The sequence below is a fragment of the Oncorhynchus keta genome, unplaced genomic scaffold, assembly GCF_023373465.1.
Source record: "Oncorhynchus keta strain PuntledgeMale-10-30-2019 unplaced genomic scaffold, Oket_V2 Un_contig_28385_pilon_pilon, whole genome shotgun sequence".
Classification (NCBI taxonomy): domain Eukaryota; kingdom Metazoa; phylum Chordata; class Actinopteri; order Salmoniformes; family Salmonidae; genus Oncorhynchus; species Oncorhynchus keta.
Window position 1 is genome coordinate 53,218 of NW_026286011.1, and position 14,031 is coordinate 67,248.

The window sequence follows — 14,031 nt, forward strand, 5'->3', positions numbered from 1 at the left end:
GTAGGTAGATAGATGGGCTGTTTACAGATGGGTTATGTACAGGTGCACTGATCTGTGAGCTGCTCTGACAGCTGGCGCTTAAAGCTAGTGAGGGAGATATGAGTCTCCAGCTTCAGAGATTGTTGCAGTTCGTTCCAGTCATTGGCAGCAGAAAACTGGAAGGGAAGACGACCAAAGCAGGAATTGGCTTAGTGGGTGACCAGTGAGATATACCCGCTGGAGTATGTGCTACGAGTGGGTGCTGCTATGGTGACCAGTGAGCTGAGATAGGGCTTTACTTAGCAGAGACTTGTAGATGACCTGGAGCCAGTGGGGTTGGCGACGAATATAAAGCGAGGGCCAGCCAACGAGAGCGTACAGGTCACAGTGGTGGGTAGTATATGGGGCTTTGGTGACAAAACGGATGGCACTGTGATAGACTACATCCAGTTTGTTGAGTAGAGTGTTGGAGGCTATTTTATAGATGACATCACCGAAGTCGAGGATCGGTAGGATGGTCAGTTTGACGAGGGTATGTTTGGCAGCATGAGAGAAGGATGCTTTGTTGCGATATAGGAAGCCGATTCTAGATTTAATTTTGGATTGGAGATGCTAAATGAGTCTGGTTGGAGAGTTTACAGTCTAACCAGACACCCAGGTATTTGTAGTTGTTCACGTATTCTAAGTCTGAACCGTCCAGAGTAGTGATGTTGGACGGGCGGCCAGGTGCAGGCAGCGATCGGTTGAATAGCATGCATTTAGTTTTACTTGCATTTAAGAGCAGTTGGAGGCCACGGAAGGAAAGTTGTATGGCATTGAAGTTCGTCTGGAGGTTAATTAACACAGTGTCCAAAGAGGGGCAAGAAGTATACAGAATGGTGTCGTCTGCGTGGAGGTGTATCAGAGAATCACCAGCAGCAAGAGCAACATCATTGATGTATACAGAGAGAGAGTCGGCCCGAGGGTTGAACCCTGTGGCGCCCCCATAGAGACTTCAAGAGATCTGGACAACAGGCCCTCCGATTTGACACACTGAACTCTGTCTGAGAAGTAGTTGGTAAACCAGGCTAGGCAATCATTTGAGAAACCAAGGCTGTCGAGTCTGCCAATAAGAATGTTGTAATTGACAGAGTCGAAAGCCTTTGCCAGGTTGATGAATATGGCTGCACAGTAATGTCTCTTATCGATGGCGGTTATGATGACGTTTAGAACCTTGAGCGTGGCTGAGGTGCACCCATGACCAGCTCTGAAACCAGATTGCACAGTGAAGAAGGTACGGTGGGATTCGAAATGGTCGGTAATCTGTTTGTTCACTTGGCTTTCGAAGACCTTAGAAAGACAGGGTAGGATAGATAGTAGTTAGTTAGTCCACACCGGTTGTTACCAAGCATGTGACAAATACAATTTTATACTGTTGGAGACAGTATAAATTATGATTTAGAGGGAACCTGAAATACTGGTGGAGACAGTCAGATTTAGAGGGAACCTGAGATACTGGTGGAGACAATCTGATCCAGAGGGAACCTGAATCTGTACCAGTTGTGGTTGTTTCTGATGTAGAGGGAACCTGAGATACTAGTGGAGACAGTCTGATTTAGAGGGAACCTGAGATACTGGTGGAGACAGACTCACCTTGCCCAGAAGGCCAGCCCAAAGCGGCTCAGTGATCAACTAAAGACTCACCTTGCCCAGAAGGCCAGCCCAAAGCGGCACAGGGCTCAACTAAAGATTCACCTTGCCCAGAAGGCCAGCCCAAAGCGGCTCAGTGATCAACTAAAGACTCACCTTGCCCAGAAGGCCAGCCCAAAGCGGCACAGGGCTCAACTAAAGATTCACCTTGCCCAGAAGGCCAGCCCAAAGCGGCACAGGGCTCAACTAAAGACTCACCTTGCCCAGAAGGCCAGCCCAAAACGGCACAGGGCTCAACTAAAGACTCACCTTGCCCAGAAGGCCAGCCCAAAGCGGCACAGGGCTCAACTAAAGACTCACCTTGCCCAGAAGGCCAGCCCAAAGCGGCACAGGGCTCAACTAAAGACTCACCTTGCCCAGAAGGCCAGCCCAAAGCGGCACAGGGCTCAACTAAAGACTCACCTTGCCCAGAAGGCCAGCCCAAAGCGGCACAGGGCTCAACTAAAGACTCACCTTGCCCAGAAGGCCAGCCCAAAGCGGCACAGGTCTCAACTAAAGACTCACCTTGCCCAGAAGGCCAGCCCAAAGCGGCACAGGTCTCAACCCCTTGTTTTCATTCAAAGTTGAAACACAACACAAGAAGTGGGAGGTCTGGAGGCTGCCCAGGTCTCCAAATATGGTCTTAAAATGAATACGAATGAGGTTTATATTTATTTATATATTTATTTATTTATTATATATTTAGGTTTTCATTTCAATCACTTCATGATTGTGTGATGGTGTGGATGTGGACCCTTCTCCGGTTTCAAACTGTCAAACATATGCTTACCTCAGCAGCTTCACCTGAAGTATGTGTAATCTGCAAGTGGTGCAACACATACAAACACACATTCCAAAAACGTCTGAAGGAGAGGACAGGAGGCGCCGTGAGAGACACGCTGGAAATCAACCTCTCCTGACAGCTGGTGCTGGCCAATGAAAGCCAACGCTGTGTATCTCAGAGAAGGGTCAATAAAAAGTTAAATTTGCATTCTGAGGAGGGATATTAATATTTAATATGCATTCTGTGTCGCCATGGGAACTAGCTAACCAGTAGAGGAGGATTCATTTTTTTAGTCTGGATGAACAGCGTGAAATACGCATCCCTGTCTGGTCTGTATGGCCCTTAATAGGTTCTGCTCCACAGCAGTCAGTCAGCCATTAAAACCCAGGTGTATGAAACCATTAAACCATCAAATCACTGTACGGGTGAGTTAACAGAATTTAGGAAATCATTAGGGTGTCATTGAGCTCCATTTGATTCCTGTGTGATTCTCATGTCTATTGAGAGGACTATGAGCGAGCTGTGTGGCATGGTGGGTTTAATAAGTCATCTGAATGGTGGAGAATACATCATGGTGGAGTCAGATTCAGACATCAGAGTGTAGCTCAGGGAAGGAAGCCCATCTCATCTGTCCACTAAAAGGGCCTGTTAAGGGCCCTCCATGGGTGATGCAGCAGGAGACAAAATAGTGACCTGCTGAGACATTCAAACAGGCCAATACTTGGTTCTATTCAAACAAATCCATCCTCCTGTCCTCCTGTCATCCTCCTCCTGTCCTCCTCTCCTCCTGTCCTCATCCCCTCCTGTCCTCCTCCTGTCCTCCTCTCCTATTCCTGTCCTCCTCCTGTTCTCTTCTCCTCCTCCTGCTGTCCTCCTCAAGTCCTCCTCTTTCCTGTCCTCTTCTCCCCCTGTCCTCCTCCTCCTCCCCTCCCTGTCCTCCTCTCCTAGTCCTGTCCTCCTCCAGTTCTCTTCTCCTCCTCCTGCTGTCCTCCTCCTCCTCCTATCCTCCTCTTCTCCTGTCCTCTTCCCCCTGTCCTCATCTCCTCCTTCTCCTGTCCTCCTCCTCCCCAGTCCTCCCCCTCCCCTGTCCTCCTCCTCCATCTCCTCCTGTCCTCCTCCTGTCCTCCTCCTCCTCCTGTCCTTTCCTCTTCCCCCTGTCCTCCTCCTGTTCTCTTCTCCTCCTCCTCCTCCTCCTGTCCTCCTCTTATCCTCCTCCTCCTCCTGTCCTCCTCCTCCTCCTGTCCTCCTCCTCCTCCTGTCCTCTTCTCCCCCTGTCCTCCTCTCCCCTTCCCCTGTCCTTCTCCTCCTCCCCCTGTCCTCCGCCTCCTCCCCCTGTCCTCCGCCTCCTCCCCCTGTCCTCCTCCTCCTCCCCCTGTCCTCCTCCTCCCCCTGTCCTCCTCTCCTAGTCCTGTCCTCCTCCTGTTCTCTTCTTCTCCTCCTGCTGTCCTCCTCCTCCTGCCCTCCTCTTCTCCTGTCCTCTTCTCCCCCTGTCCTCCTCTCCTCCTTCTCCTGTCCTCCTCCTCTCCCTGTCCTCCTCCTCCTCCTCCTGTCCTCCTCCTGTCCTCCTCCTCCTCCTCCTGTCCTCCTTCTCCTCCTCCTGTCCTCCTCCTGTCCTCCTCCTCCTGTCCTCCCTCTCCTCCTCCTGTCCTTTCCTCTTCCCCCTGTCCTCCTCCTGTTCTCTTCTCCTCCTCCTCCTCCTCCTCCTGTCCTCTTCTCCCCGTCCTTCTCCTCCTCCCCCTGTCCTCCTCCCCTCTTCCTCCCCTGTCCCCCTGTCCTCCTCTCCTCCTTCTTCTGTCCTCCTCCTGTCCTCCTCCCCTGTTCTCCTCCCCCTCCTCCTCCTGTCCTCCTGTACTCCTGTCCTACTCCTCCCCCTGGCCTCCTCCTCCTCCTGTCCTTTCCTCTTCCCACTGTCCTCTCCTCCTCCTCCTGTCCTCCTCCTCCTCCTGTCCTCCTGTCCCCTGTCCTCTTCTCCCCCTGTACTCCTCCTCCTCCTCCCCCTGTCCTCCTCCTCCCTCCCCTGTCCTCCTCTCCTAGTCCTGTCCTCCTCCTGTTCTCTTCTCCTCCTCCTGCTGTCCTCCTCCTCCTCCTCCTGTCCTCCTCTTCTCCTGTCCTCTTCTCCCCCTGTCCTTCCTCTCCTCCTTCCCCTGTCCTCCTCCTCCCCTGTCATCGTCCCTCCCCCTGTCCTCCTCCTCTGCCTGTCCTCCTCCTCCTACTGTCCTCCTCCTCCTCCTCCTGTCCTCCTCTCCTCCTCCTGTCCTTTCCTCTTCCCCTGTCCTCCTCCTGTTCTCTTCTCCTCCTCCTCCTCCTCCTGTCCTCTTCTCCCCGTCCTTCTCCTCCTCCCCCTGTCCTCATCTCCTAGTCCTGTCCTCCTCCTGTTCTCTTCTCCTCCTCCTGCTGTCCTCCTCCTCCTCCTCCTGTCCTCCTCTTCTCCTGTCCTCTTCTCCCCCTGTCCTTCCTCTCCTCCTTCTCCTGTCCTCCTCCTCCCCCTGTCATCCTCCCCCTCCCCCTGTCCTCCTCCTCTGCCTGTCCTCCTCCTCCTACTGTCCCTCCTCCTCCTCCTCCTCCTCCTCCTGTCCTCCCTCTCCTCCTCCTGTCCTTTCCTCTTCCCCTGTCCTCCTCCTGTTCTCTTCTCCTCCTCCTCCTCCTCCTGTCCTCTTCTCCCCGTCCTTCTCCTCCTCCCCCTGTCCTCATCTCCTAGTCCTGTCCTCCTCCTGTTCTCTTCTCCTCCTCCTGCTGTCCTCCTCTTCCTCCTCCTCCTGTCCTCCTCTTCTCCTGTCCTCTTCTCCCCCTGTCCTCCTCTCCTCCTCCTCCTGTCCTCCTCTTCTCCTGTCCTCTTCTCCCCTGTCCTCCTCTCCTCCTTCTCCTGTCCTCCCCTGTCCTCCTCCTCCCCTGTTCTCCTCCTCCTCTTTTCCCCCTGTCCTCCTCTCCGCCTCCTCCTGTCCTCCCCCTGTCTTCCTCCCCTCTTCCCCTTATAATCCTGTCCTCCTCCTCCCCTGTCCCTCTTCTCCTCCTCCCCCTGTCCTCTTCTCCTCCTCCCCTTCTCCTCCTCCTGCTGAGACTGCTGAGACATTCAAACAGGCCAATACTAGGTTCTATTCAAACAAATCCCGCCTCCTGTCCTCCTGTCCTCCTCCTCCTCCTCCTCCTGTCCTCCTCTCCACCACCTCCACCTCCTGTCCCCCTCCTCCTCCTGTCCTCACTCCTCCTCCTCATCATCCTCCTCCTGTCCTCCTCCTCCTCCTCCTGTCCTCCTCCTCCTCCTGTCCTCCTCCTCCTCCTCCTCCTCATCTCCTTGCCTCTTCTCCCCCTGTCCTCCTCTCCTCCCTCTCCTGTCCTACCCCTGTCCTCTTCCCCTTCTCCTCTTCTCCTCCTGTCTTCCTCTCTCCTCCTCCTCCTGTTCTCTTCTCCTCCTGCTGCTGTCCTCCTCCTCCTCCTCCTGTCCTCCTCCTCCCTCCTGTCCTCCTCCTCCTCCTCCTCCTCCTCTTCTCCTGTCCTCTTTTTCCCCATGTCCTCCTCTCCTCCTTCTCCTGTCCTCCCCCTGTCCTCCTCCTCCCCCTGTTCTCCTCCTCCTCCTGCCCTCCTGTCCTCCTGTCCTACTCCTCCCCCTGGCCTCCTCCTCCTCCTGTCCTTTCCTCTTCCCACTGTCCTCCTCTCCTCCTCCTGTCCTCCTCCTCCTCCCTCCCCTGTCCTCCTCTCCTAGTCCTGTCCTCCTCCTGTTCCCTTCTCCTCCTCCTGCTGTCCTCCTCCTCCTCCTCCTCCTGTCCTCCTCCTCCTCCTGTCCTCCTCTTCTCCTGTCCTCTTCTCCCCCTGTCCTCCTCTCCTCCTTCTCCTGTCCTCCTCCTCAGCCTGTCCTCCTCCTCCGCCTCCTGTCCTCCTCCTGTCCTCCTCCTCCTGTCCTCCTCCTCCTCCCCTTGTCCTCCCTCTCCTCCTCCTATCCTTTCCTTTTCCCCTGTCCTCCTCCTGTTGTCTTCTCCTCCTCCTCGTCCTGTCCTCTTCTCCCCGTCCTTCTCCTCCTCCCCCTGTCCTCCTCTCCTAGTCCTGTCCTCCTCCTGTTCTCTTCTCCTCCTCCTGCTGTCCTCCTCCTCCTCCTGTCCTCCTCTTCTCCTGTCCTCTTCTCCCCCTGTCCTCCTCTCCTCCTTCTGTCCTCCCCCTGTCCTCCTCCTCCCCTGTTCTCCTCCTCCTCCTCCTGTCCTTTGCTCTTCCCCCTGTCCTCCGCTCCCCCTCCCCCTGTCCTCCCCCTGTCCTCCTCTCCTCTTCCCCTTATAATCCTGTCCTACTCCTTTTGTCCTCCTCCTCCCCTGTCCCTCTTCTCCTCCTCCCCTGTCCTCTTCTCCTCCTCCCCTTCTCCTCCTCCTGCTGAGACTGCTGAGACATTCAAACAGGGCAATACTTGGTTCTATTCAAACAAATCCCTCCTCCTGTCCTCCTGTCCTCATCTCCTCCTCTCCTCCACCTCCTCCTCCTCCTCCTCCTCCTCCTCCTCCTCCTCCCTGTTCCCCTCCTCCTCCTCCTGTCCTCATCTCCTCCTGTCCTCCTCCTTCTCCTCCTGTCCTCCTCCTCCTCCTCCTGTCCTTTCCTCTTCTCCCCCTGTCCTCCTCTCCTCCTCCTCCTGTCCTCCCCTGTCCTCTTCCCCTTCTCCTCTTCTCCTCCTGTCCTCCTCTCCTCCTCCTCCTGTCCTCCCCGTCCTCTTCCCCTTCTCCTCTTCTCCTCCTGTCCTCCCTCTCTTCCTCCCCTGTCCTCTTCTCCTCCTCCCCTTATCCTACTCCTCCTGTCCTCCTCCTCTCCTCCCCCTGTCCTCTTCTCCTCCTCCCTTTATCCTACTCCTCCTGTCTTCCCCTGTCCTCCTCTCCTCCTCCTGTCCTTCTCCTATTCCTCCTCTTCATCTTACTCATCTGCCGCCACTTCTTCCTCCTCAACCTAATCTTGTTCATCATCTTCCTCGTCTTCCTCATCCTCCTCTTATTCCTCCTCCTTTTCATCTTCCTCCTCCTCTTCCTCCTCCTCCTCTTCCTCCATCCCTCCTCATCCCGTCAAAATGAAGGTGATTTTCAGTGTAATACCAATCACACAGTGTAACCCTCCATGGGTGATGTAGCAGGAGGCAAGCCGTGATAGTGTCAGGGAGGAGGGTTGAATGTGACCCTAACCGCTGGTATAGGATAAATGTACCCTAGCATCAACCCTAACCTTAACAATTAGAGGATGAAACAAAATATGACCCTCTCTCTCTCTCTCTCTCTCCAACCTACAGATAACAAGGTAGTAGGTAGAAACTAGCCCCGTAACTACTAATCCACAGTTAGCTTTTTCTCATCCCCTGATAGTTTAGTTTATCACAGGGGTTAGGTTCGGGCTGCTTCCCAAATGCCCCATGTTCCTGCTGTCGACTTGAGAGATTAATGAGCTCACCTCTGACAAGGACTTCAGCCTCAGCAAACAAAGTGTCGGCGCTGGTCTGAGCCCGGCAGCTGTATTTCCCAGCATGCTGCAGTAAGATGCTTCTGATCATCAGGTCCACCGTGGAGGACTGCTGTGTGACAGGCAGAAAGTCAACAACAACATAAAATTAGAGAGAGTGATGTGTGGGGTGGAGGGGTATGTTTGTGTGTGTGTGTGTAGATGGAGGGGTATGTTTTGTGTGTGTGTGGATGGAGGGGTATGTTTGTGTGTGTGTGATGTGTGATGTGTGTGTGATGTGTGGGGTGGAGGGGTATGTTTGTGTGTGTGTGTGTGGATGGAGGGGTATGTTTGTGTGTGTGTGATGTGTGTGTGATGTGTGGGGTGGAGGGGTATGTTTGTGTGTGTGTGTGTGTGTGTGATGTGTGATATGTGTGTGTGATGTGTGATGTGATGTGTGTGGGGTGTGATGTGTGTGGGGGTGTGATGTGTGATGTGTGTGTGTGATGTGTGTGTGATGTGATGTGTGATGTGTGTGGGGTGGAGGGGTATGTTTGTGTGTGTGTGATGTGTGATGTGTGTGTGTGTGATGTGTGTGATGTGATGTGTGATGTGTGTGGGGTGGAGGGGTACGTTTGTGTGTGTGATGTGTGTGTGTGATGTGTTTGTGATATGTGTGTGATGTGTGTGATGTGTGGGGGTGGAGGGGTATGTGTGTGTGTAGGATGTGTGTGTGATGTGTGTGTGTGATGTGTGCGTGATGTGTGTGGTGTGTGTGTGTGATGTGTGTGTGTGATGTGTGTGTGTGATGTGTTTGTGATATGTGTGTGATGTGTGTGATGTGTGGGGGTGGAGGGGTATGTGTGTGTGTAGGATGTGTGTGTGATGTGTGTGTGTGATGTGTGCGTGATGTGTGTGGTGTGTGTGTGTGATGTGTGTGTGGTGTGTGTGTGTGATGTGTGGGGGGTGGAGGGGTATGTTTTGTGTGTGTGTGTGGGGGGGGTATGTTTGTGTGTGATGTGTGATGTGTGATGTGTGATGTGTGTGTGATGTGTGTGTGAAGTGTGTGTGTGATGTGTGTGTGATGTGATGTGTGTGTATGTGATGTGTGTGGGGTGGAGGGGTATGTTTGTGTGTGTGTGTGTGTGATGTGTGATGTGTGATGTGTGTGTGAAGTGTGTGTGTGTGATGTGTGTGTGATGTGTGTGTGTGTGATGTGTGGGGGGTGGAGGGGTATGTTTGTGTGTGTGTGTGTGATGTGTGATGTGTGATGTGTGTGTGATGTGTGTGTGAAGTGTGTGTGATATGTGTGTGATGTGTGTGTGTGATGTGTGGGGGTGGAGGGGTATGTTTGTGTGTGTGATGTGATGTGTGTGTGGGATGTGTGTGTGATGTGTGTGTGTGTGATGTGTGTGTGATGTGTGGGGGTGGAGGGGTATGTGTGTGTAGGATGTGTGTGTGATGTGTGTGTGTGATGTGTGTGTGATGTGTGCGTGATATGTGTGTGGTGTGTGTGTGTGATGTGTGGGGGTGGAGGGGTATGTTTGTGTGTGATGTGTGGGGGGTGGAGGGGTATGTTTGTGTGTGTGTGGGGGGTGGAGGGGTATGTTTGTGTGTGTGTGGGGGGTTGAGGGGTATGTTTGTGTGTGATGTGTGGGGGTGGAGGGGTATGTTTGTGTGTGGGGGGTGGAGGGGTATGTTTGTGTGTGTGTGGGGGTGGAGGGGTATGTGTGTGTGTGGGGGGTGGAGGGGTATGTTTGTGTGTGTGTGGGGGGTGGAGGGGTATGTTTGTGTGTGTGTGGGGGTGGAGGGGTATGTTTGTGTGTGTGTGTGGGGGTGGAGGGGTATGTTTGTGTGTGTGTGGGGGGGTGGAGGGGTATGTTTGTGTGTGGGGGGGGTGGAGGGGTATGTTTGTGTGTTGGGGGTGGAGGGGTATGTTTGTGTGTGTGGGGGGGTGGAGGGGTATGTTTGTGTGTGTGTGTGGGGGGGGTGGAGGGGTATGTTTGTGTGTGTGTGGGGGGTGGAGGGGTATGTTTGTGTGTGTGTGGGGGGTGGAGGGGTATGTTTTGTGTGTGTGTGGGGGGTGGAGGGGTATGTTTGTGTGTGTGTGGGGGGTGGAGGGGTATGTTTGTGTGTGTGTGGGGGGTGGAGGGGTATGTTTGTGTGTGTGTGGGGGGGGTGGAGGGGTATGTTTGTGTGTGTGTGGGGGGGTGGAGGGGTATGTTTGTGTGTGTGTGTGGGGGGTATGTTTGTGTGTGTGTGTGGGGTGGAGGGGTATGTTTGTGTGTGCGTGTGGGGGGGGTATGTGTGTGTGTGTGTTGGGGGTGGAGGGGTATGTTTGTGTGGGGGGGGTATGTTTGTGTGTGTATGTGTGGGGGGGTATGTTTTGTGTGTGTGTGTGGGTGGAGGGGTATGTTTGTGTGTATATGTGTGTGTGGGTGGAGGGTATGTTTGTGTGTATATGTGGGGGTGGAGGGGTATGTTTGTGTGTGTGTGTGCACATGTATAATTGATTGAGTGTGTAACATAAAGTTAGCAGAGAGAAATCCAAGTCTGGCCTCTCTGTCATTGGCACCTGAGAAATCTGATGCTGCTCACATCCTGTACTAGGCTCATGCAGGCTTTAAAGGGATTCTTGTCAAGTTCAGGTGGTTGCTAGCTGTTACTTTTCCTCCACTCCTCACTCGTCTTTCTTCACTCTCTCTCTTGAAATGAGAAACGCCTAAGGCAAAACTGGGGAATCATTCAGTCTAAAGACACCTGTTTAGCACGAAACCTGATTACAATGACATCCCATGAAGCAGACTGATAGGATTCCTGTGTGCCAGAAGACTGTTGTCACTGCTAGCACCTGAGGTCTCTAGGGGATGGGTGATAGGATGTCTAACTATCTGGAGACAGGGGAGGATGGGTGATAGGATGAGTAGCTATCTGGAGACAGGGGAGGATGGGTGATAGGATGTCTAGCTATCTGGAGACAGGGGAGGATGGGGGATAGGATGAGTAGCTATCTGGAGACAGGGGAGGATGGGTGATAGGATGAGTAGCTATCTGGAGACAGGGGAGGATGGGTTATAGGATGTCTAGCTATCTGGAGACAGGGGAGGATGGGTGATAGGATGTCTAGCTATCTGGAGACAGGGGAGGATGGGTGATAGGATGTCTAGCTATCTGGAGACAGGGGAGGATGGGGGATAGGATGAGTAGCTATCTCGAGACAGGGGAGGATGGGGGATAGGATGAGTAGCTATCTCGAGACAGGGGAGGATGGGTGATTGGATGTCTAGCTATCTGGAGACAGGGGAGTATGGGTGATAGGATGAGTAGCTATCTGGAGACAGGGGAGGATGGGGGATAGGATGAGTAGCTATCTGGAGAGAGGGGAGGATGGGTAATAGGATGAGTAGCTATCTGGAGACAGGGGAGGATGGGTGATAGGATGAGTAGCTATCTGGAGACAGGGGAGGATGGGGGATAGGATGTGTTGTTATTTGTGTCGCACCACTTTGTTTTATCTTGGCCAGGTCACAGTTGTACATGACAACTTGTTCTCAACTGGCCAACATGGTTAAATAAAGGTGTTCTCAACTGGCCTACCTGGTTAAATAAAGGTGTTCTCAACTGGCCTACCTGGTTAAATAAAGGTGTTCTCAACTGGCCTACCTGGTTAAATAAAGGTGTTCTCAACTGGCCTACCTGGTTAAATAAAGGCGTTCTCAACTGGCCTACCTGGTTAAATAAAGGTGTTCTCAACTGGTCTACCTGGTTAAATAAAGGTGATCTGGCCTACCTGGTTAAATAAAGGTGTTCTCAACTGGCCTACATGGTTAAATAAAGGTGTTCTCAACTGGCCTACCTGGTTAAATAAAGGTGTTCTCAACTGGCCTACCTGGTTAAATAAAGGTGTTCTCAACTGGCTACCTGGTTAAATAAAGGTGTTCTCAACTGGCCTACCTGGTTAAATAAAGGTGTTCTCAACTGGCCTACCTGGTTAAATAAAGGTGTTCTCAACTGGCCTACCTGGTTAAATAAAGGTGTTCTCAACTGGCCTACCTGGTTAAATAAAGGTGTTCTCAACTGGCCTACCTGGTTAAATAAAGGTGATCTGGCCTACCTGGTTAAATAAAGGTGTTCTCAACTGGCCTACCTGGTTAAATAAAGGTGTTCTCAACTGGCCTACCTGGTTAAATAAAGGTGTTCTCAACTGGCCTACCTGGTTAAATAAAGGTGTTCTCAACTAGCCTACCTGGTTAAATAAAGGTGTTCTCAACTGGCCTACCTGGTTAAATAAAGGTGTTCTCAACTGGCCTACCTGGTTAAATAAAGGTGTTCTCAACTGGCCTACCTGGTTAAATAAAGGTGTTCTCAACTGGCCTACCTGGTTAAATAAAGGTGTTCTCAACTAGCCTACCTGGTTAAATAAAGGTGTTCTCAACTGGCCTACCTGGTTAAATAAAGGTGTTCTCAACTGGCCTACCTGGTTAAATAAAGGTGTTCTCAACTGGCCTACCTGGTTAAATAAAGGTGTTCTCAACTAGCCTGCCTGGTTAAATAAAGGTGTTCTCAACTGGCCTACCTGGTTAAATAAAGGTGTTCTCAACTAGCCTACCTGGTTAAATAAAGGTGTTCTCAACTAGCCTACCTGGTTAAATAAAGGTGTTCTCAACTGGCCTACCTGGTTAAATAAAGGTGTTCTCAACTGGCCTACCTGGTTAAATAAAGGTGTTCTCAACTGGCCTACCTGGTTAAATAAAGGTGTTCTCAACTAGCCCACCTAGTTAAATAAAGGTGTTCTCAACTAGCCTACCTGGTTAAATAAAGGTGTTCTCAACTAGCCTACCTGGTTAAATAAAGGTGTTCTCAACCGGCCTACCTGGTTAAATAAAGGTGTTCTCAACTGGCCTACCTGGTTAAATAAAGGTGTTCTCAACTGGCCTACCTGGTTAAATAAAGGTGTTCTCAACTAGCCTACCTGGTTAAATAAAGGTGTTCTCAACTGGCCTACCTGGTTAAATAAAGGTGTTCTCAACTGGCCTACCTGGTTAAATAAAGGTGTTCTCAACTAGCCTACCTGGTTCAATAAAGGTGTTCTCAACTAGCCTACCTGGTTAAATAAAGGTGTTCTCAACTAGTCTACCTGGTTAAATAAAGGTGTTCTCAACCAGCCTACCTGGTTAAATAAAGGTGTTCTCAACTAGCCTACCTGGTTAAATAAAGGTGTTCTCAACTAGCCTACCTGGTTAAATAAAGGTGTTCTCAACTGGCCTACCTGGTTAAATAAAGGTGTTCTCAACTGGCCTACCTGGTTAAATAAAGGTGTTCTCAACTGGCCTACCTGGTTAAATAAAGGTGTTCTCAACTGGCCTATCTGGTTAAATAAAGGTGTTCTCAACTGGCCTACCTGGTTAAATAAAGGTGTTCTCAACTAGCCTACCAGGTTAAATAAAGGTGTTCTCAACTGGCCTACCTGGTTAAATAAAGGTGTTCTCAACTAGCCTACCTGGTTAAATAAAGGTGTTCTCAACTAGCCTACCTGGTTAAATAAAGGTGAAAAAAAAGACACAGCGGTTGGACCCAGAAATCTCAAATTTGGACTCATCAGACCAAAGGACAGATTTCCACCGGTCTAATGTACATTGCTCGTGTTTCAATGTACAATGTAGAAAAAAGTAAAAATAAAGAACAACCCTGGAAGGAATAGCTGTGTCCAAACTTGATTGGTGCTGTATATACAGTGCATTCGCAAAGTGGTCAAAGCCCTTTTTCCACGTTGCTTTACAGCCTTACTCTAAATAGGATTCAATCAAAACATTTCCTCATCAGTCTACACACATAATGACAAACTGACATCAGGTTTTAATAAAGCATTTCTGTTTTTATTAAAAAATAAATACCTTATTTACATAAGTATTCAGACCCTTTGGTATGAGTCTTGAAATTGAGCTAAGGTGCATGCTGTTTCCATTCATCATCCTTTGTACAACTTGATTGGAGTCCACCTGTGGAAAATTCAATTGATTGGACATGATTTGGAAAGGCACACCTGCCTGTATAAGAGTCACCTCCCTGACCAAGGACCTTTTCCCCGATTGCTCAGTTTGTCCGGGCAGCCAGCTCTAGGAAGAGTCCAAACTTCTTCCATTTAAGAATGATGGAGGCCACACAATCCTGTCTCTGAGCTCTACAGACAATTCCTTCTATAG

The 14,031-nt window shown here is 51.2% G+C and overlaps 1 protein-coding gene across 1 annotated transcript in view; it reads right to left on the minus strand.

The window, feature by feature from the left end:
- Window positions 1-14,031, minus strand: part of LOC118377805 (contactin-5-like) — a 71,945-nt gene that overhangs the window by 37,134 nt on the left and 20,780 nt on the right. The window contains exon 2 of the mRNA XM_052507020.1: window positions 7,841-7,961. Coding sequence (XP_052362980.1) covers window positions 7,841-7,961 — 121 coding nt within the window. The remainder of the gene's footprint in view (window positions 1-7,840; window positions 7,962-14,031) is intronic.